The 19,752-nt window shown below is 36.6% G+C and overlaps 2 protein-coding genes across 7 annotated transcripts in view; one reads left to right on the top strand and one right to left on the bottom strand.

Annotated features, from left to right (window-relative positions):
• wwox (WW domain containing oxidoreductase) overlaps positions 1 to 19,752 on the bottom strand; it is a 205,712-nt gene extending 185,960 nt beyond the window's left edge. For 3 of the 4 annotated variants that reach the window (XM_026239586.1, XM_026239587.1, XM_026239588.1), the window contains exons 1-4: positions 19,517 to 19,752; positions 19,274 to 19,338; positions 18,991 to 19,048; positions 16,481 to 16,650 (exon numbers count right to left, since the gene is read on the bottom strand). In XM_026239586.1, coding sequence (XP_026095371.1) covers positions 16,481 to 16,650; positions 18,991 to 19,048; positions 19,274 to 19,338; positions 19,517 to 19,623 — 400 coding nt within the window. In that variant the 5' untranslated portion in view covers positions 19,624 to 19,752. The remainder of the gene's footprint in view (positions 1 to 16,480; positions 16,651 to 18,990; positions 19,049 to 19,273; positions 19,339 to 19,516) is intronic. The other variant, XM_026239585.1, reaches the window with a different exon arrangement.
• On the top strand, positions 4,772 to 12,037 carry LOC113067249 (sterile alpha motif domain-containing protein 3-like). 3 transcript variants are annotated; one of them, XM_026239584.1, is made up of 7 exons: positions 4,772 to 5,074; positions 5,899 to 5,938; positions 7,340 to 7,416; positions 8,693 to 9,651; positions 9,728 to 9,886; positions 9,959 to 10,054; positions 10,830 to 12,037. In XM_026239584.1, exons 4-7 carry the CDS (start codon positions 8,707 to 8,709, stop codon positions 11,142 to 11,144), a joined length of 1,515 nt encoding a protein of 504 aa, XP_026095369.1. In that variant the 5' UTR covers positions 4,772 to 5,074; positions 5,899 to 5,938; positions 7,340 to 7,416; positions 8,693 to 8,706; the 3' UTR covers positions 11,145 to 12,037. The 3 variants fall into 3 exon arrangements, with proteins under 3 accessions (XP_026095369.1, XP_026095367.1, XP_026095368.1); XM_026239583.1 differs by having other exon boundaries at positions 4,774 to 5,074; positions 7,340 to 7,463; XM_026239582.1 differs by lacking the exon at positions 7,340 to 7,416.

Genomic DNA, 19,752 nt, shown 5'->3' with positions numbered 1-19,752 from the left:
ATAATTTTCTCCAATTAAATTCAGATAAGACAGAGATATTACTTATTGGACCAAAAAACACTACACAGAATCTTGTAGATTACAATCTGCAACTAGATGGATGTACTGTTACTTCCAGTCAAAAATCTGGGTGTTATATTAGACAGCAATTTGTCTTTTGAAAACAATATTTCCCATGTTACAAAAACAGCATTCTTCCATCTTTGAAACATTGCCAAGCTACGAAACGTTACCTGTTTCTGATGCAGAAAAGCTAGTTCATGCATTCATGACCTCTAGACTGGACTATTGTAATGCACTTCTAGGTGGTTGTCCTGCTTCGTCAATAAACAAGCTACAGGTAGTCCAAAATGCAGCAGCTAGAGTCCTTACCAGGTCAAGAAAATATGATCATATTACCCCAATTTTACAGTCTCTGCACTGGCTACCTATTAAGTTCCGTATCAGTTACAAATTATCATTACTTGCCTATAAGGCCCTAAATGGTTTAGCTCCAGCGTACCTAACTAGCCTTCTACCACGTTACAACCCATCACGCACCCTAAGGTCACAAAACGCTGGACTTTTGGTAGTTCCTAGGATAGCATAGTCCACTAAAGGAGGTAGAGCTTTTTCACATTTGGTTCCCAAACTCTGGAATAGCCTTCCTGATAATGTTCGAGGTTCAGACACACTCTCTCTGTTTAAATCTAGATTAAAAACGCATCTCTTTCGCCAAGCATTCGAATAATGCATCTCATAATTTGTGACTGTAGTTGTATCTGATCAAATGTGCATTCTTATTCTTTAGCTAGGGTTAAACTAATTAATTTTACTTTGTTGGAACAGCAGCTACGCTAATAATGTCTCTATTTGTTTCTCTGTTTTGCCACGGTAACTCGGATTTACACAACCTCCAGTCTGGATCCAGAACACCGGAGAAGAAATGATGCCAACCCCTCAGAGGACCTCCGATGATGCTAACCCTGAAACAACATTCAGAACTAACAAATATTTCTACTTACTATGCAATCACATTATAATTGTATAATTGTATGTAACACATTGTATAATTGTAATAGTGTTCATCATCTGGTTGACTATGTCTTGTATAATTCTTTCAGAAAATTCCTGTCATTCCTGTCAAACTCCAGAAGGCACAGCCTGCAGAAAGAGACAGAGAAATGGAATTGGAAGATGTTGCAGACTGGACTCGAATCTGAATCATCCACATGAGCACCACAGATCCGAAAGTCAGGAACACATGCACCAAGTACTGTACTAGATCCTAATGAATTAAAAAAAAACGGCGAAAGACATGACCTGGCAGGGAATGCACATATTTGTGAATATATTGCACAGTGGTGCTAAAGTATGTTACCAAATTCCAATTTAGCTAACGTTATTACCAAATACTTCTTCTTGAAGACACTTATCGTGCCTTTGAAGCATTGCTGTGTGATTTGTCTAATCCGACTTGCTGACTTCTGGCTCAACATATTTGGGAGTTTGGGGCGGAGCTACCAGGTTATCTGACCAATGGCAGGCCTAGTGACCATATATTGTCATGACACATCTAAGAGGCGGAGCCAAAGAGCAGCAGGTGAGGTGAAACGTATATTTTGGCGTTAAAACAGGGAGTGTGGTGCTTCCGTCAGTGTGCAGGGAGCCTTAATTTCCACCATTAATAACCCCCATGTTCATTTGGGATTGGGGGAGATGTTGTCACGGCCCAAAGTGAAATGTATGGCCTGTAATTACAGCAGTCTGAGGAGCAGAGTTCCACCTGACCAGCCCCACGTCGTTCTATTACCCCCGCTGCTTTTGCCCCCGGCTGCCTTTTGCCACCCTTCCTTCACGTAACCCGTCTTTGACCCCCAAGTGGCCTCGCCTAAATCCCAACTTCATTTTTCATCATTGCCACAGGTTTGCAATGGTCACACCTCCCTTATGGCAACCCCTCACACCAGCCTCCCGGCCTGGCCCCCGATAGCCGGGAATCCAAACAGGAGCATGGTTAATTCCATCCCTGCCATTGTTAAAGACAGAGCAAAGAGTCGTCATGCAACTTTAATATCTCCGCTCTTGGAAAAATAGTAAAAGCGAAGAGATCCATAAACCACTTGAGTTCACATTCAGGCCCTCCTGACCATTTTAAAAAGCCTCCCTCCTTTAAAAGCCAGTAAAAGGCCTTAAACATATATATGCATTCTGGCCGCTCAGCCGGGTGGTATTGAGATCGTAATCATTATCGAACCTTTTATCCCCAGTTGTAATTTTCTTGCATGTTACATCAGTTTTTTCCATGCTTTGTGAATTTCATCCAAGGTTAATAATGCTCAATAATTTGACTAACCAACCATACCTGGTGTTCATTACAGAGCCGATAAACAGATTCATCAAAAACGGACATGAAATGCACATTAAAAGCCTCAGATTCTATTTCCTCTGACACTCAATATCAATAACAGGCTCCACAGGCACACAGCGGATTCAAGAGCAACTAAAACTAAAGGAAGAACCTAAAGTTTTTGTCTTGTTCTTGTGCTTATGTCATTGTGGGAAAGTTTCAAACATATCATTCTTTTCCTAGCTTGTAAAAACAAGGTAACTTAAAAATATGAACATTTTCAATTGTTAGATAGATAATTAAATAAATATATTTCATACAAAAACTACATTTTCTGAATATTTGGTAAATGTGCTTAATTTGCTCATTAACAAATGAAACAACCTTTCATATTATCTTTGGTTCATTCGAAAGTGCTACACATATCATGACTCCATAGAGGCCAATCAGAATATAATTCATGCTAAATGTTCAGCTATGCAAAGATTTTGGACCAATGATATTTCAAAGAGGGTGGGGCTATATATATTATTTACTGTTAAAATATGCAAATATGCAAATCAGATTTGCTGTTCATTTGATGCACAAGGGTGCTTAATATAGAGGTCTGACTCTATTTATTTGAAGTTATGCTGAACAAATTTACCTCAATCTACCAAGATCACCGCAAACCATCTACTTCACGCTTTATCTAAAGAAGGCAAACCCACGGATTCGTTATTCGCTTTCTACCTTAAGCTAAGAGAGAGAGAGACACCCAGCGACACGACCCTGGATAGAGGCCACAGAAACACAGTCGTACAGCCATCAAAATTCAATTAAACTGGAAATTCATAGCGGGCATGGCATTTATCAAGGCACATAAAACTGAAGATTTCCCGTCAGTACGGCTTGTTATTCATCCCCTGTGCCACCTTATGCACTCCATTTCCTGTTCTGACACTGAGATTTCTGCAAAACAAAACAAGGATATGGGTTCACAGCGAGCTCTTAGAGGGGGACAAAATGTGTCTTGGTTTAGACCAGATTTTTCAACCCACGTTATATAATGCTGAGAATAGTATTACTTGGGAAAAACAGAAACCACTTGATAGTGAGAAATTTAAGTAGTGTGGGGGGGTCAAATGTTTCGAAGTATTAAAAAAAAAAAAGTGATTATTATTATTATTATTACCTTTTGTAAAACCAGTTTTATTTTAGTATCAGTACAGTATTTATATACTTTGATAGTATTTAATTAGCTTTTATTTTATATATATATATATATATATATATATATATATATATATTTTTTTTTTTAGTTTAAGAAATCTTAGAACTTATTAGTAGTAATATTATTTTTATACTTACTTTAGTTTTTATTTAATTTTATTTTTATGTAAATGCTTTTTAATGTAACATTTATATTACATTTTTTTTCAGCTTTATTTCAATAACAAATCAAAAAATATATTTTAATTTTAATTAACAATAACAAAACTGGGTACAACAGGGAAGGGAAGGTTTATTGTAAATATTTATCATTTTTTTGTCATAAAAAAAGAACCTTTCAACAATATAAGCAATGATTGATGACATTAATCAGTTTTTTTAAACACACATAAAAAAATGAATTGAATGTTTTTTCTTTATCTTTTAGGGTTAAAGGACGAAACTTTAGTTTTAAACATTCAAACGTTCAGTTTCCTGAACACTCCCCCCTTCTGCCACTGGCTAGACAAAAAAAAAAAAAAAAAAAAAGATAACCCGGCCCCAAACTCGCGTTATTGGTTAAGGAAGTGTTGCTGTGTTTGGCTGGTCAGAAATCTGAAACAAACAAAGCAATGCTTTGAAAGCACATCAAAGCCACAGCGTTTACACTTCTCAGAGAAATAGTTTATTTAACCATATTTAAATAAAAGTAAAAAATACACACTATACCTTTAAATGTTTTCTTTGTCTAGCTTGAAACCATTCTCACTGTATTACGGGGCAGAGCACAAAAGAAGTGTTGGCTCTAATGAATAACAGTGGTTTACCTGCCTCATCCATAAGAGCCGATGAACTGAAAATAGGAACAGAATAAATATAGAAGCCTGTAAATGTACACATGCATCCACGTCTGCGGCGCTGTGACTCAGAAAGACAAACAGAGGCAGGTTAGAGCACAGTGACCGCCACACAGCATCCATCACAGACTCCAGCGCTACACCTGCTCCACAGAAATAACCGCATGCTACACCGACTCCGGCCCCACCAGGGACATCAGGATCCACATACATGACTGATCATTTATTTGTGTCTTTAAGCAAGAATAAAATGGTTCTTATTGAGAGAAGAGAGAAAGAAAAAAGAAAACCTGGGACAATGTGGGAGGTCTATGTAAGAGGTGAATCTCGCAAGGTCATTATGCAGATTTCCATGCAGTAAAAATATAAAATATACACTGTAAAATGTAATTGCTGAGCTTACTAAAATGATTAAGTAAACTTAACTTACTTTATTAAGTTTTTTGATATTACTTAGTTTAACTAAGTAATTCCAACTTTTTCCCCACTCAAAGTGCTTAAACTCAACTTGTTCATTTAGCTCAACTTAAAAGTTTAAGTATTGTGAATGCACCAGATATACAGTAGGTGGCGATAATACTCCAAAGGAGTGAGAGATCATTAATTGGACGAAGAAGAAGACGACTGCACATGCTAGTTACTTGGTTCAGATAGCAGGTTCATTAATTTGCACGTGGCTGGATAAGAGAATGATAAGGTGAGTCTCATTTTTTATAGTTTAACTGCTACATTTTCATTACAAAATAATAATATATCAATCAAAGTTCATAAACAGTAATATTTTGTTAAAATATTTATATAAAATCGATGGATGACGTTGGATTGCTCTTAGCAATCTAATAATTGGTAATCGTCTCGCTTTAAAGATAAACGTGTTTTAGGTCAACAGACAAGTTTCAGAGGTGGATAGAGTAACAAAAACTTAAGTAAAATACAAGTTACTGTGTAAATGATTAGTTGAAGCTATAGTCTTAATAATTACTTGAGTAAAATGTATGCAATGGAAAAGTAACACGTTTATAATTAGTGTTGATGTCGTTTATATATAAACAACGGTTTTCAGATTAGGGATGGACGAGAGAAGCTCTTTACACGTGTAACATTACTCATACCTGCAATTGAACATTTGAGCATAGTATACAGGATTTTTGCCTTGTGTTCTAAAATAAATACAATAATGTGTAAGGTTATATATTCTGTAAGCACGTGTGTCTAAGCGACGTTTTTTTCTAGAGACTAAAAACTCATTCTGATTTTAAACACCTCACGTGCCTTCAGACCATATACTGAACAAATTAGTGATTCGTGAGCCAGTTTAAATCGTCTTTCTCTGTTGTCTTTTCAAACGAATCGACACGAAAACCATTAATTTAATGCCTTAAAATGCAAAAGAATGTTAAATAAGAGGTGCTGCAAAGAAACCAATATTTTATACAAGTTTTTAAAGTGGATGCTAAAAATTGTTTTTACAAATTGCTTGTTATTAATCCATATACTTTAACTCTGTTAACTTTTTTGCAGAATGTTTCTTTGAAGAGTGCAGTGGACATGCAGTGGAAGTGTAAGTTCTGTGTTTATTTCTGTGAAAAGAGAGCTCTGCTATTGAAGCATTATCGGATTAAACATGGAAGCTACACAAGAACCAACCAAATTCCTTGTCTTCACACGGACTGTTTGTGTTCTTTTAAATCATTCAATGCTCTAAAAGTGCATTTAACAAGAAATCACTCTGAAAATGCAAAACAAACAAGTGGATCAGAACCAGCACCTTTGATATTTCATTGTCCTCTCTGTGAATTTAAAGAACCCTGCACAGAATCCTTGTTTTTCTGCCATTTGCGTCAACATCTGAAAAATAATGAAATGGTTCAGTGCCCATACAAAGACTGCAATTTTGAAAGCAGAATTTATTCCACATTTAATGCTCATAAAAGTAAGCAACACCAGTTTAGCACGCAGAGGAACTTAAAGCCCAACATTTTAGTGGAGTTGCAAAATATTGCTGCCGATTTACAGCAAGATGTTACACAAAGTACAGCTTCTTGCTATGATTCAATTGATTCTACAGAGTTTGGCCAGGATGAATATGAAGAAGGTGACCCAAATCAAAGTCTAGATGATTTACAGAGACAACTAAAGCATAATTTAGGATTGCTTTTCCTTAAGATGCAAACCATTCTGCATATATCTGATGCAGCAGTACAAGAAGTAATACAACAAATTACTCAGATTTTTCTTCTGTCAAGGCCACTTTTGAGTAATGGCATTCAACAGATTTTAAATCAACATGAAATCACTTATAGTGATAATGTTTTGAAAGAAATTGTGAAAGTTGTCACAGAAAATAATCTGCTCTTAAAAATGACTGAGTCTGGTGAGCCTCTATCTACCATCAGTAAAAGAGCATCATACTTTGAGAAAGAATTTCCAATAGTTATGCCAATAGAATACAAACTCGACAAAGAATCACAGTCTTTTGCATATGTGCCAATCTTGAACATGTTACAGCTGCTTTTAAACCGATCAGAGGTCCTTGATAAAGTTCTTGCTCCCGATGGAAGTGCATGTGGAATTAGTTCCTACAGAGATGGCACTAACTACTCTGAGAATCCTTTTCTGATGGCAGAAAAATGTAGGATTTTACTTACCCTCTACACTGATGAATTTGAAATTGCCAACCCTCTTGGCACTTCAAAAAAGAAACACAAGATGTTCAGTGTTTACTGGGTCCTTGCCAATCTTCCCTCTAAGTATCTGTCTTCTCTTCATGCAATTCAGTTGGCAATCTTATGCAAAGCTAGTGCAGTGAAACGGTGTGGATATGAAAAAGTCCTACACCCTCTTGTTCAAGATCTGAAAACATTAGAGAAACATGGCGTCTTTGTAGAGCGTTTAGGAGAATGTTTATTGGGAACTGTTCTCTGTGTGTCTGCTGATAACCTTGGTGCCCACTCCTTGGCAGGATTCCAAGAGAGTTTCATTGTGGAACACCCCTGTCGCTTCTGTATGGTGAAGAAGAGCGAAATCCAACAAAGAGAGGTACGGACAGGAGCATTTGAATCCAGGACCAAGCTAAATCACGAAAGGCAAGTTGAGGAAGTTTTAAAAGATCAGAGTTTGGTTAAACAGTATGGTGTGAAAGGTAGTTGTGTCTTCAGAGAGCTAGACTATTTTCACACTATCGGCGGCTTTCCACCTGACCTCATGCATGATCTCTTAGAGGGTGTCATACCCGTTGAAATGGCAATGTGTCTTAATGATTTGATCAACAAAAAGTACATTACTCTTGACTACTTAAACAGAACAATCAAGCAGTTTCCATACAAATTCATGGACAAGACTGATCAGCCTCAAACTATTCCAGTTGCCTTTGCCTCTAGAGGCACAATTGGTGGTAATGGCCATGAAAATTGGGCACTTCTAAGACTTCTTCCCCTCATGATTGGATTTGATATCCCAGAGAACGATCCATCATGGGAGATTTTAATGCTTTTGAAAGACATTTTGGAACTGGCGACGTCCTTCAGATTCACTGAGGAAACTATTGATTTCCTTGGGGATAAAATTTCAGAGCATAGAGGTTTGCTTTTAACAGCATTTCCTCATTTTGCATTGCGTCCCAAACACCATTACATTGAGCATTACCCACAACTTATACGAATGTATGGGCCTTTAAGAGATGTCTGGACAATGCGTTTTGAAGGCAAACATAAGTTCTTCAAGCAAATAATTCGTGACACAAAGAATTTCAAAAATGTCCCTCAAACTCTGGCAGTCCGACATCAAAGAATGATGGCGTACCACATGGATTCAATTTCTTTTTTCAAGCCTTCTGTGCAGATGGAAAAAGTTGCAGTTACACTGATTTCATCTTTTCCTGAGAATGTTCAGAATGTTCTTCAGAACAACTTTGGTGCTCAAAGCACTGTCCTTGTTACATCCTCAGTATGCATTGATGGTATTAAGTACTGTCCTGATGTAGTTGTTTCTGTCGGCTCCTGTTCAGGTCTTCCTGATTTCAGGCAAATTGTTAAAATTGTAGTCATCAACACAGATGTTTTGTTTGTGTGCAAAGAACAGACAGCGTGGTACACTGAGCATCTGCGTTCCTATGAATTGTCCAGCCATGTACCACTTATGTCAGTCATTAAGCTGTCTGATTTGAATGACTTGTTTCCACTGCCAACCTACAAAATACAAGGCAGGATATTTGTTACAATTAAACACTTCATCTTGTGCTGAATGTTGTCTGGGGTCTAATACTGAAAATTGTGGAACGTGTCTAAATCATTTGTTTTCTCAAATTATTTTTTAGGTCCACATGACATAATGGAGACAAGAACTGTTTTAAGAGTGATTGTGACTGACAATGATATACGGAAGGTCACACTTCCTAGCAAACCACAAACCCTGGACTCCCTGATTGAACAGCTTGGGCAGCATCTTGATCTTCCATACACGTTCTCTCTTCAGTATGAAGACGCTGATTTTAACAATGCACTTGTTAACCTTACTGACATTGCAGATTTACCTGAGAAGCCCACTTTGAAGGTAATCTCTCTTGTGACATCACCTACACTGAGCCAGGCTGACACCGACATTATGTCTGTTAACTCTCAAGAAGAGTCACCTCTTACACGCCAGGATCCATGGCCAGAAACATTTGAAATTCCCAGCTTTTCCGTGAATGTGGAATACAGACTGCGCCAGGGAAACCTTTTGTTTATGAGAGATAAGACATACTTGCAAGTTCCCAGGGACATGAAACATGAAGTACTTGAAAAGCTTGCCGAGGCCATGTACAAATTTAAAGCATATCCCCGTGAAGAAGATTTCAATGATGTTGCATCGGCACTTGTCAAAAAACATCCATGCCTTTTTGAACCAGGCTCCTCCACTGGATGGAACGGATGGAAAAACAGTATAAAGTTTAAAATGGGTAATTACAGGAGCAAACTAAGGAGAGCTGGATGCACCGATGTTCTTGTTAATTCAATGAAAAGAGGGAGCCAAGATTCTCCAAGAAATGTCAAGAAACCCAAACGATTTGAGATAAATTTTCTACCCAATATGCCTGCTGGTGAAAATGAAAGCAGCATGGAATCAAAACGATTAGAAATTGTGGAGGAAATGAAGAAACGACATCCAAGTTCTACATTGATAGCACAGTACATGGACATAACTTTTTCGCTAAGAAGAAAAGAGTTGGTTGAAAAGGAGCCTTCAGTAAAAGAGACTTTACAAAGATGGCCAGCACTCTTCAGGGAAAGTCAGGTAATTAAGACACATTTTATCTAGGGCATGTAAAAATGTTTCAAGTCTTAATGTGTTTTTGTTCTCCTTTTCGTAGATTATTGCTGAGTTCAACCGGATAACAAGCAAAAACCTCAAGCAAGAATTCTTCTCAGCCCTTGATAAAAATACTTCTCGTTTTCTGGAGATTTTTGAATCCAAGAAAGGCACAGCTGGAAAAAAGCTCTCAGAGTATCTAATACAAATGAAGTCTGCAGTAAGTGTTTTTTGTCAAGTTTAAAGTGATCTGTTTTCACTCTTGATCTTGATGTTTTGTGTTATTTGTTAGAACATCACTGATGTCACTGCTCGACGGACAGCAGTTCTCCGTGGTCTTGCAGTCCTTCTTGGAGAAGACACTACAGACTTCTTCAAAACATGTTTTGTAAGTATTCTAATTTAATATCTTTTAAAAAATGCTACAAGAAAGATCTCCCAATTTTTGTGTCAGCATTACGTTTATTTAAGAGATCTTATATAAAGTACATAGAAGATAAATAAAATGCAAGTAAAATATATTCTTTGTTTTCCATAACATTTGATCAAATCTTAAAATGTGGATGAAACTGTTTTCAAAGTATAAAAATCTCATATAGAATAGTGTCTTGAATTTTCCAATTCAATTTCAATCCAACTACTCTGCGCAAAGAGGTCTCTATATTTAGCCATTCTTTACCTATGTCCCGTGACAGTTTTAGCAGCATCCCTTCTCCACTCTATCGCTTCACTCTCTGCTGGTATATACGGTTTCAGCAGTAACAACAAAAACAAACTCCTTTCGATGACCAATAATTATTGTTAAATAATAAATTAAACATTAAAAGGATAGGGAAAGGATCTCATTTTGTTACAAACTTGTATACATTTTTGTTCTGATGAACACGAGGACATTTTGAGGAATGTTTGAAACCAAACCGATCATGGGATGGATGTAACTGTTTTACTAAAAAGATATTGTTATTAAATGTTTCAAAGATGCTTTTGCTGAAAAGGTCCAAATTATCACTGACAATTCCCACTGAAGCCCTGTTACAAATAGTTACTTCAAGAACTAATAACAGCACCTTAAGCAGTTTAAATTTTTAAAAGGAACATGCACTTGTTTGCGTTTGCAATATAAGAATGTATTTTAATATTGCTTTTCTTTCTTTCTTTCTTAGGATATTGATATTGTCACACCTCAAGTATCAATAGGAATTCTCACTGTGGTGCCAGAGGACAGCCCCATGTCTCCACAAGGTTTGCCATTGGAGGTCACTGATACAGCAATCATTTTGGAGGGTCTTATAGCAATGGATGGACTTGAGAATGTTCCACATGCCATGTGTTTTGTTTTTGGACTGATCTATGCTTTAAATATGGAGTACCCTTCACAGCTTAAATACACTTTTGAGTTCATTCAAAGGGTTTTTCTTTCCCTGGGGCACAAATCTCTCAAGCCAAAACTGCAATCACTAAAAAACCTACTGTTTTAATGTTTTTTTGTTTTTTTTGTTTCTGATTGCAGAAACAAGTCTGGTTACTGTAGGTTTGTTTTTTGCGTGTATGTTTCTGATGGCAGAAACAAGACCATGTTACTGTAGGTCTGTTGCAGCATTTTTTTTTTTTTTTTTAATCAGTCACCTGCCAACCTGGATACAAAACAAAAACTCCAGTCACTAAAAGCTTTGTAGTCAAGAATTTGTTCAATATATTTTTAATTGCAGAAACCAATTGGTCTATTGTTGCCTTCTGGGTGTTGTATCCAGATTGATGGGTGACTGATTAAAAATCTTAATACCTGCAACTTAACCTTGATGTTTTTATCTGTTTTTGTTTTATGCTTCTGATGGCAGAAAAAGACCATGTGATTGTAGGTCTGTTGTTGCACTTTTGCAATGTTGTTGATGGATGACTGATTAAAACAAATGTTTTATTTAAAATCTTAAGTGTTTGCAGAAACAAGAACAAAAACAAAACTCTAATTGCTGCATAAATTGGATGTTTTGGTCAAGGTGTGTTCTTTGTGTTTCTGATGGCAGAAACAAGACCGTGTTGCAGTAGGTCTGTTGTTTAATTTTTTTGGTATAGTTTTAATCGGACACCTTCCAACCTGAATGCAAAACCAAAACTTTTAGTCAAGATGTTTGTTAGTAATAACAAAGATTTCGTATTGTGTCTGTTGCATTTAGGGTGTTGTATCCAGGTTGATGGGTGACAAATCCCTATACCCACAACAAAAATGTTTTAATCGGTTATCTGTGTGCAGTAACACAAATGTTTTATTGTAGGGTTGATTAATTGGTTCTTTTAATCACTCACCATCAACCCTTTTTTGCTTTAAAAAACAATTTTGTACACGGTTACATTAAAATGAATGTTTTGACAACGTTTTTTGCTTTACTCGTTTTTGTTAGTTTAGCTTACTTAAAAATGTGAGGCAATCGGTTTCCTTAAATTTACTAGTAAAGTGAACACTAATAATAAGTTAACTCAACTAATGCTTTTGAGTCACCAGTACTTAATTGTACTTGATGTTTAAGTTTAGTCTACAAATACTACTTAGTTTTGCCAACTTAAAATGAATACTATACTTAATGAATAAGTTTAGTTTACAAATACTATTTAGTTTTACCAACTTAAAAGTAATACATTAGTTTACTTATAAATTTAAGGCAATCGGTTTCCTCACTTTTTTAAGTTAACTCAACTTATTACATTTTACAGTGTATACAGTACAGACCAAAAGATTGGAAACATTGCTATTTTTTATGTTTTTGAAAGAAGTTTCTTCTGCTCATCAAGCCTGCATTTATTTGTAATATTGTGAGATATTATTACAATTTAAAATAATTGTCTTTAAATGTATTATACTTTAAATTATCATTTATTTCTGTGATGCAAAGCTGAATTTTTAGGATCATTATCACATGATTCTTTAGAAATCATTCTAATATGATGATTCATTATCAAAGCTGGAAACAGTTCTGCTGCTTAATATTTTTTCAGAACATGTGATACTTTATGATACTTTGATGAATAAAAAGTAAAAAAAAAAAAAAAAAAGTATTTTTTTCTTTTTTTTTTTAATAAAATCAATATTTTATTCAGTGCATTTATTAATAAATGCAGTTCTTTTTAACCTTTTATTGATCAAATATATTCGACAGCAGAACTGTTTCCAACACTCAGAATAAATCAGAATATTAGAATGATTTCTAAATGATCATGTGATCGACTGATGTTACATGTGACACTGAAGGCTGGAGTAATGATGCTGAAAATTCAGCTGTGCATCACAGGAATAAATGATTTTTTAAGTATATTAAAATAGAAAACTATTATTTTAAGTTGTAATAATATTTCACAATATTACTGTTTTTTTCTGTATTTTTGATCAAATAAATGCAGGCTTGATGAGCAGATGAAACTTCTTTCAAAAACTTTAAAAATAGTAATGTTTCCAAACGTTTGGTCTGTACTGTACATATATAAAAAGTGTGATGCACTGGTTAACATGCAGAATGTTATACTTTTATACAAAAAAATACATAAATAACATGTGATTCAATAAATTAACTGGTTGTCCACTGTATGAAGAATTTCTGGCCATAATATGTTCACAGTTTGCTTTATTTTTCTATACTCACTTATATAAATGAACTAGTAAAAAAAAAAAAAAAACAGTTCTATATGGTGTCTGAATAATTGTATGCTTTGTATACTGTACACACACACAGTTAATAATGAAATACTTAAAGAAGATCTTGCTGAATCCAGTGGTTTGGTGTGTGGAAACAGCAGGTCTCAGGTCAGACGCTGTCGAGTGTGTTGTGAGGGGACGCTTCAGTGAAGTGAACGGCGCTTGAGACGCTAAATAACTTTTAGTTGGTTCAATAGAGGAGAATTAAGGAAAGCTAATGGGAATGAATGGGAGGCATCAGCCGGGGTCAAACACGCACCGCTGGATCAATGCACGGGTGCAGGTGTACCACGCCACAAACGGAGAACACGCTAACGAGAGAGAGAGAGAGAGAGAGACAGAGAGAGAGCAGGTGAACGTGTGTGTGTGTGTGTGTGTGTGTGTGTGAGAGAGAGAGAGAGAGAGCAGGTGAACGTGTGTGTGTGTGTGTGTGTGTGTGTGTGTGTGAGAGAGAGAGAGAGAGAGAGAGAGAGAGAGAAAGAGAGAGAGAGCAGGTGAACGTGTGTGTGTGAGAGAGAGAGAGAGAGAGAGAGAGAGAGAGAGAGAAAGAGAGAGAGAGAGAGAGAGAGAGAGAGAGAGAGAGAGAGCAGGTGAACGTGTGTGTGTGTGTGTGTGTGCGTGTGTGAGAGAGAGAGAGAGAGAGAGAGAGAGAGAGAGAGAGAGAGAGAGAGAGAGAGCAGGTGAACATGTGTGTGTGTGTGTGTGTGTGAGAGAGAGAGAGAGAGAGAGAGAGAGAGAGAGAGCGAGAGAGCAGGTGAACGTGCGTGTGTGTGTGTGTGTGTGTGTGTGTGTGTGTGTGTGTGTGTGTGTGTGTGTGTGTGTGTGTGTGTGTGTGTGTGTGTGTGCGTGCGTCCGTGTGTGTGTCTGACCCTACTGTCCACCACAGTGGCCCTTAGTATGTTTGTGTATTTCTATGTAAGTTAAAGACTGTGGAATCGAATGTTCACACAAATGATATAATTTGTTACAGTTTATTATTATAAGAGGTTATAATAAGCAGTTCCATTACAGTGATGTTCATTTTTATTTTATTTTTTGTATTTTTTATTATATTTTTTTCTATACATGTACATTAAGCTTTGGCAATATTGTATAATTTACATCCATGCCATGAAGCAATATTGAACTGAACTGAATTGAATTGAGAGAGAGAGAGAGACACAGAGAGAGAGAGAGAGAGAGAGAGAGAGAGTCTAATGAAATCCAGGACGAGTGCGACTCTGATAAATGAATAATAACACCTCTACTCTAATAATCATATAATGGGTTTGTTCTTTAGACAAATATTACTGCCACACTATTCAAACAGGAAAGTGTTTGTTTTAAATGTACATGACAAAATTATTACAAGAAATAAAGCCGCTAATTCATACGATTGATATTAGAACAAGTGTCTTACAGGTACAACTATTGTTCGGTGATATGCTGCTAAACATGATAATACATCTACAGCATTTATGAACTTTAATAACTATAATAAAACCCTTATCAGTTTGCGTCACATTTCTCTGCAAGCGAACATAAATAATCCACAGAAGAGGCTATTAGGTTCAAATACCTACAATTATCTAAAACAAATTCAATAAAATAAACTTTATTATTATTATTATTATTATTATTATTATTATTATTATTATTATTATTATTACTATATATAATAGAATATTAATAATTGTATATTTGCAAATGTTCCCTCCTGCCATCTAACTACTGTACTAATTGTAATATATTAACCAAATGATCTAACATATGTCATACAATGATTATTATGTATGACTCTTTTCGGCATCATAATAAAAGCAGTCTGTCTGTCTCTTATTATCTCCTGCAGACACCACACACAGAGCTCCCCTGCCCTCTAGTGTTCAAGCACACCCCTCAGAATTCATCAGAAGAGGACACTGACATATGATTATGTCATATATTTCAATATGCATTTAATATTTAGATTTTACATACACTTTAAGCAAGATGTGTTAATATTTATGTTAATCATGCAGTCAAAACTCATATTATGATAACAATATTTAATAACTGAATAACATTATGGTTGTAGATTAGAGATTAGATAGTAAATAATAAATAGTAGATTGAGACTGCAAGTTCAATAGTTAAAAATGTATATAATATATAATATATGAATGACTTAGAATTAAATTAAACTACATTACTGCATATTTTCCCATATTCTTCTTTGTCAAACTTCTCAGGTTTTCTCTGATTACAAAAGTTTGGGGGAAATAAGTGTATTATGCTTAACCAGGCTGAAGTTATTGGAGCAAAAATACATTAAAAAAAATAATTAAAAAAAATACATTGTTATTGTTAAATAAATATAGAACTATCAAAAATATTAGATTTAAAAAAAAAGCATAAATTAAAAGAAATGTTGACTTGGCAACTAACTGATAAAGTATTAAAATTAGTAATATATTTTAATATTTTTTAAAAAGTAGATGTATATGAACAATACTAAAATAACCAATTAAATGAACGGTTTTCTATGTTAACAAACTGTAAAATGTAATTTATTTGTCCATTCAAAGCTGAATTTTCAGATCCTTCAGAAATCAGTCTAATATTCTGCTGCTTGAGAAACATTTCTGATTATTATTAAAGTTGAAAACAGATCTATTTCTCATGAACAGAAAGCTAAAAACACGTGCAATCCTGAAACAGCAATGTAAAAATGTCTTTAACGTCACTTTTTGTCAATTTAATGCAGCCTTACTGAATAAAAGTGTTGCATGAAATTTGGGTAAAAGTCAGTATTTCCATAGATGTGAGGAACCTTTATCATAGTGCTGTTGGATTATTAATTGTCTTAATTACTGGAACAATAATGCCAAGTGTCTTTATTAAGAGACCAATCATCTATTTTAACCCATCAACATCTAATAATTTAAAGGTTAATGTTGAATGATGGTTCTTCGAGAACACATACGTATAATCCTGTAGTGCCACCTACTGGACACACTGCAATACAGCTCCTGCAGTGTAATCCAACTGATTATGCTTTTATGCATTTATCTGGTTATGCTATTATCAAGCCGAGTTGCTTAGTAAGCGGCGCGCTATCACACCGCCTTGACTGTGCATCGACACAAATGGCAGAGTTGTGGGACTCACCGATGCCAGAGTTTGCTCCAGTAATCACCACCACCTTATCAGACAGGTCACGGTCATGCAGGACCTCCAGAGCCGTGGTGTTCCCATCGTAGCGTTTGGGCTTCACCTGCATGTCCTCTATGGTGAAGGCCTGCCGAGGGTCAAAATATGTGGTGCGTTTGTTGATGTGACTGATGGGAAGAAGAGAATAGAGAAACATTACTAACCAGATGAGCTGTACAGCAGAGAATCCATAAGACACATTAAAACACACACACACACACACACAAACAGACACTCCGATGGCCACTTTATTAGCTACACCTTGCTAGTATTTGGTTGGACCCCCTTTTTCCTTCAGAACTGCATTAATTCTTCATGGCGTAGATTCATCAAGGTGTTGGAAACATTCCTCACAGATTTTGGTCTATATTGACATGACACCATCACAGTTTCTGGAGATTTGAGCAGCAGCACATCCATGATGTGAATCTCCCGTTCCAGCACATCCCAAAGATATATATACAAAATGTCATAATAAAACAGAAACAGCATCCCTGAATGAGACCTGAATATCTCTGACTGCCCAGGTGTGATGGATCTGATGTTTTCTAGATTAACTTCTATTAAAGTTTAATTTTCATTATAAGTTAGGGGATGTAGCCCCTATTGTTCCCATTGGTTTTCTTATTATTATTCCTCCCCACTGCCCTATGAGCATCGTTTAGTAGGAGAATGGTGAAATTTGGCACACTTGTAGTTGATTGTCATGAATAGTGACCTGACCAAATTTGGGGTCGCCCTTTTGAAAAGTATAGTGTTACATTTTTTTGCTACTCCTCCTTGAAAATTTGTCCAATTCTAAAACAAAATGGCTCAGATGATCTTTGGAGCCGCACAGAATTGACTGAACAGATTTTTGTCATGATTTTTGTTTGATTTTAGATCATTTTCACTCAAAAGTTCTGACGTCACAAACTTCTGGAAGTTGACCTGGAATTGGTTCAGAGGTTGTGTCTTGGCCAAGCTTTGATCAATTGAAATGAAACTCTGTATGCTACAACAACACCACGATCTGAGGGTCTATGCCAAAGTTGGGAAGAGCACTACCTATGGATCATGAGATATCAAAAATAGACATTTTTGTATCTTCTCATTCGGACCGATGCCCATCTAACGTCCTCCTTCTGCATGTGGTCGAGCAGGGTCAAGCCGAGCACCCACCGGAGCATGTGCATCTCCATGGCATGCATGGTGTTTTCGTGTTTGGCTGTAGCAGGCCAGCACTTAGATCCACACAACGTGTCGGGGCGGATGACCATTTTGTATATCTTCAACTTCAGGCAGATCGGCATCTTCCTATCGCAAAGCACGCCAAATCACTTGCCACCATTAGAGCAATGCAGCATTCATGTGTGCCCGGGCATCAGGCAGCAACTAGCCATCTGCGGAGATCAGAGAGCCGCGATATTTGAATTTGGCCCTTTTCTTCTCGGCGTGGCCATTTAAAACCAATGGATCCATCTGTCTGCATGCCAGCTTCCAGGTCCTCGGTCTTGGTGGAGCTGAGCCGCATGCCGTTCGCATCGAGTGGGTCCGACTATTGTTGCGTTTCATGTTGGAGCTGCAGGCAGACATCGTCGGCGAACAACAATGTCCAAGGGTGTGGATCAGGCCCACAGTCATCGCGTCCATGCATGTGATGAAGAGCAGGGGTGGGAGGGCAGATCCTTGGTGGACGCCGACACAGATATCGAATGGTGGCTACAGTATGTGCCGGCGGTGCAGCGGACGACGCTGGTGGTGCCAGTGGTAGATCATCCTCACCCCGTCGACGTAGGCCACAGGCCACCAAGGGACCAAAACGAGTGACAGATCGGGTTGTGCAGGATATGATCAAATGCCTTCTCCAAATTGAGGAAGGCAAGGTGGACAGTCTTTTTATTTTCGCTCGACGAGGAAACTCAGTGCCCAGATGGCATCCATCGTACTACAGCCACTGACGAGATCAAGATAATGCAACAGGAACATTTTATATCACTAATTATCCAATTAATTTAAAATTGTGCGTAATGTTTAATTTTGATTCCTTGATTTTTTTTTTTTTTTCAACTTATTTAACTCATGGAACACTTGAAATGTGGCCCCATGTGGCTGTTTGCAGTATTATTATTATTATTATTGTTATTATTAAATAGGTGGTGTATTTATCACTGTAATATCTCTGCATGTATCTGCCTGTGTAGAAGAATAATTTTCCACTAAGAAAATATTGCAATTATTTATTGTGCTTATCTGCTAGATTTATTAAATGCATTATTTCATTTTACATTTAAATTACATTTATTTTACATTTAAATGTATTATTAATTAGCCCAATAGCTAGGAGACAAATACAAAAAGCTCACATTATGACTTAATGGAAGCTATATTACATCATATATTGTAATTCATTGCAGCAGAATATACTTCCTTCAAACACGGTCCATAAAGTGAAATTATGATGAGAACAACATATTCACTGAACTCACTCAATATAGAAGATTTGGCCTTTATCGTCGGTCTCCTGCTCCCATCCATATGGCAGAGCTAAAAAATAATAATAATAATAAATAAATAAAAATACATTCTGCAATTTTCTTAAACATTTACTTATTCTTCATCCCTGCTTATCAAAAGTCAATCTCTTCACAAAGCTCTGCATACTTTATTCATGTTTCTCAATCATATTGAGATCAATTTCAATCGATAAGTGTGATTAAATAATGAATATCACTGTGAAGGCTCTGCAGACATTATTAATAGTCATCATACCTCCAGCACAGCGTTTCTTCTTCCCAGTTTTGGGATGCTCCCACTGAGTCTTCATTTCCTCGTGGCTGAAATTAATTGTGATACTCGATTACCAAAGTCATGTGTTAATCAATCTATAAATCACATCAGAAATACTATGGGGCTGCTATACACTCCCATTTCTTGCATTAACAGCACAGATGTAAAGTGTAAATGCACGTTTATCTCCGGTGTGTGTGTGTGTGTTGTGTGTCAAACACTCACTAGGCATAATAAACCCATCCGTCTTTGGTTGATCTCTCCTCCCAGCCGGGAGGAAGCTCGTCTTCACTGTCTGTGTCATCCATTCCGGCGTATTTAAGAGCTGCCATCGCGGACTGACTGTTTTCAAAGAAAATAACTCATTCAACTTCTCAGTGAAATTTATCTTACAGCAGATTCGTGTTACAATAGCCCTGCCGAGCCACTTCCGCAATCATAACATGACGTCACGAAGAGTC

The sequence above is a fragment of the Carassius auratus genome, chromosome 50, assembly GCF_003368295.1.
Source record: "Carassius auratus strain Wakin chromosome 50, ASM336829v1, whole genome shotgun sequence".
Classification (NCBI taxonomy): Eukaryota; Metazoa; Chordata; class Actinopteri; order Cypriniformes; family Cyprinidae; genus Carassius; species Carassius auratus.
The sequence above is the reverse complement of the archived record's forward strand: the minus strand, read 5'-3'. Positions and strand labels throughout refer to the sequence as shown.

Coding starts and splice junctions, on each gene's coding strand:
- LOC113067249 (XM_026239582.1), top strand. Junction 9,652..9,727: donor CACTCTTCAGGGAAAGTCAG/GTAATTAAGACA, acceptor TCCTTTTCGTAG/ATTATTGCTGAGTTCAACCG. Junction 9,887..9,958: donor TAATACAAATGAAGTCTGCA/GTAAGTGTTTTT, acceptor GTTATTTGTTAG/AACATCACTGATGTCACTGC.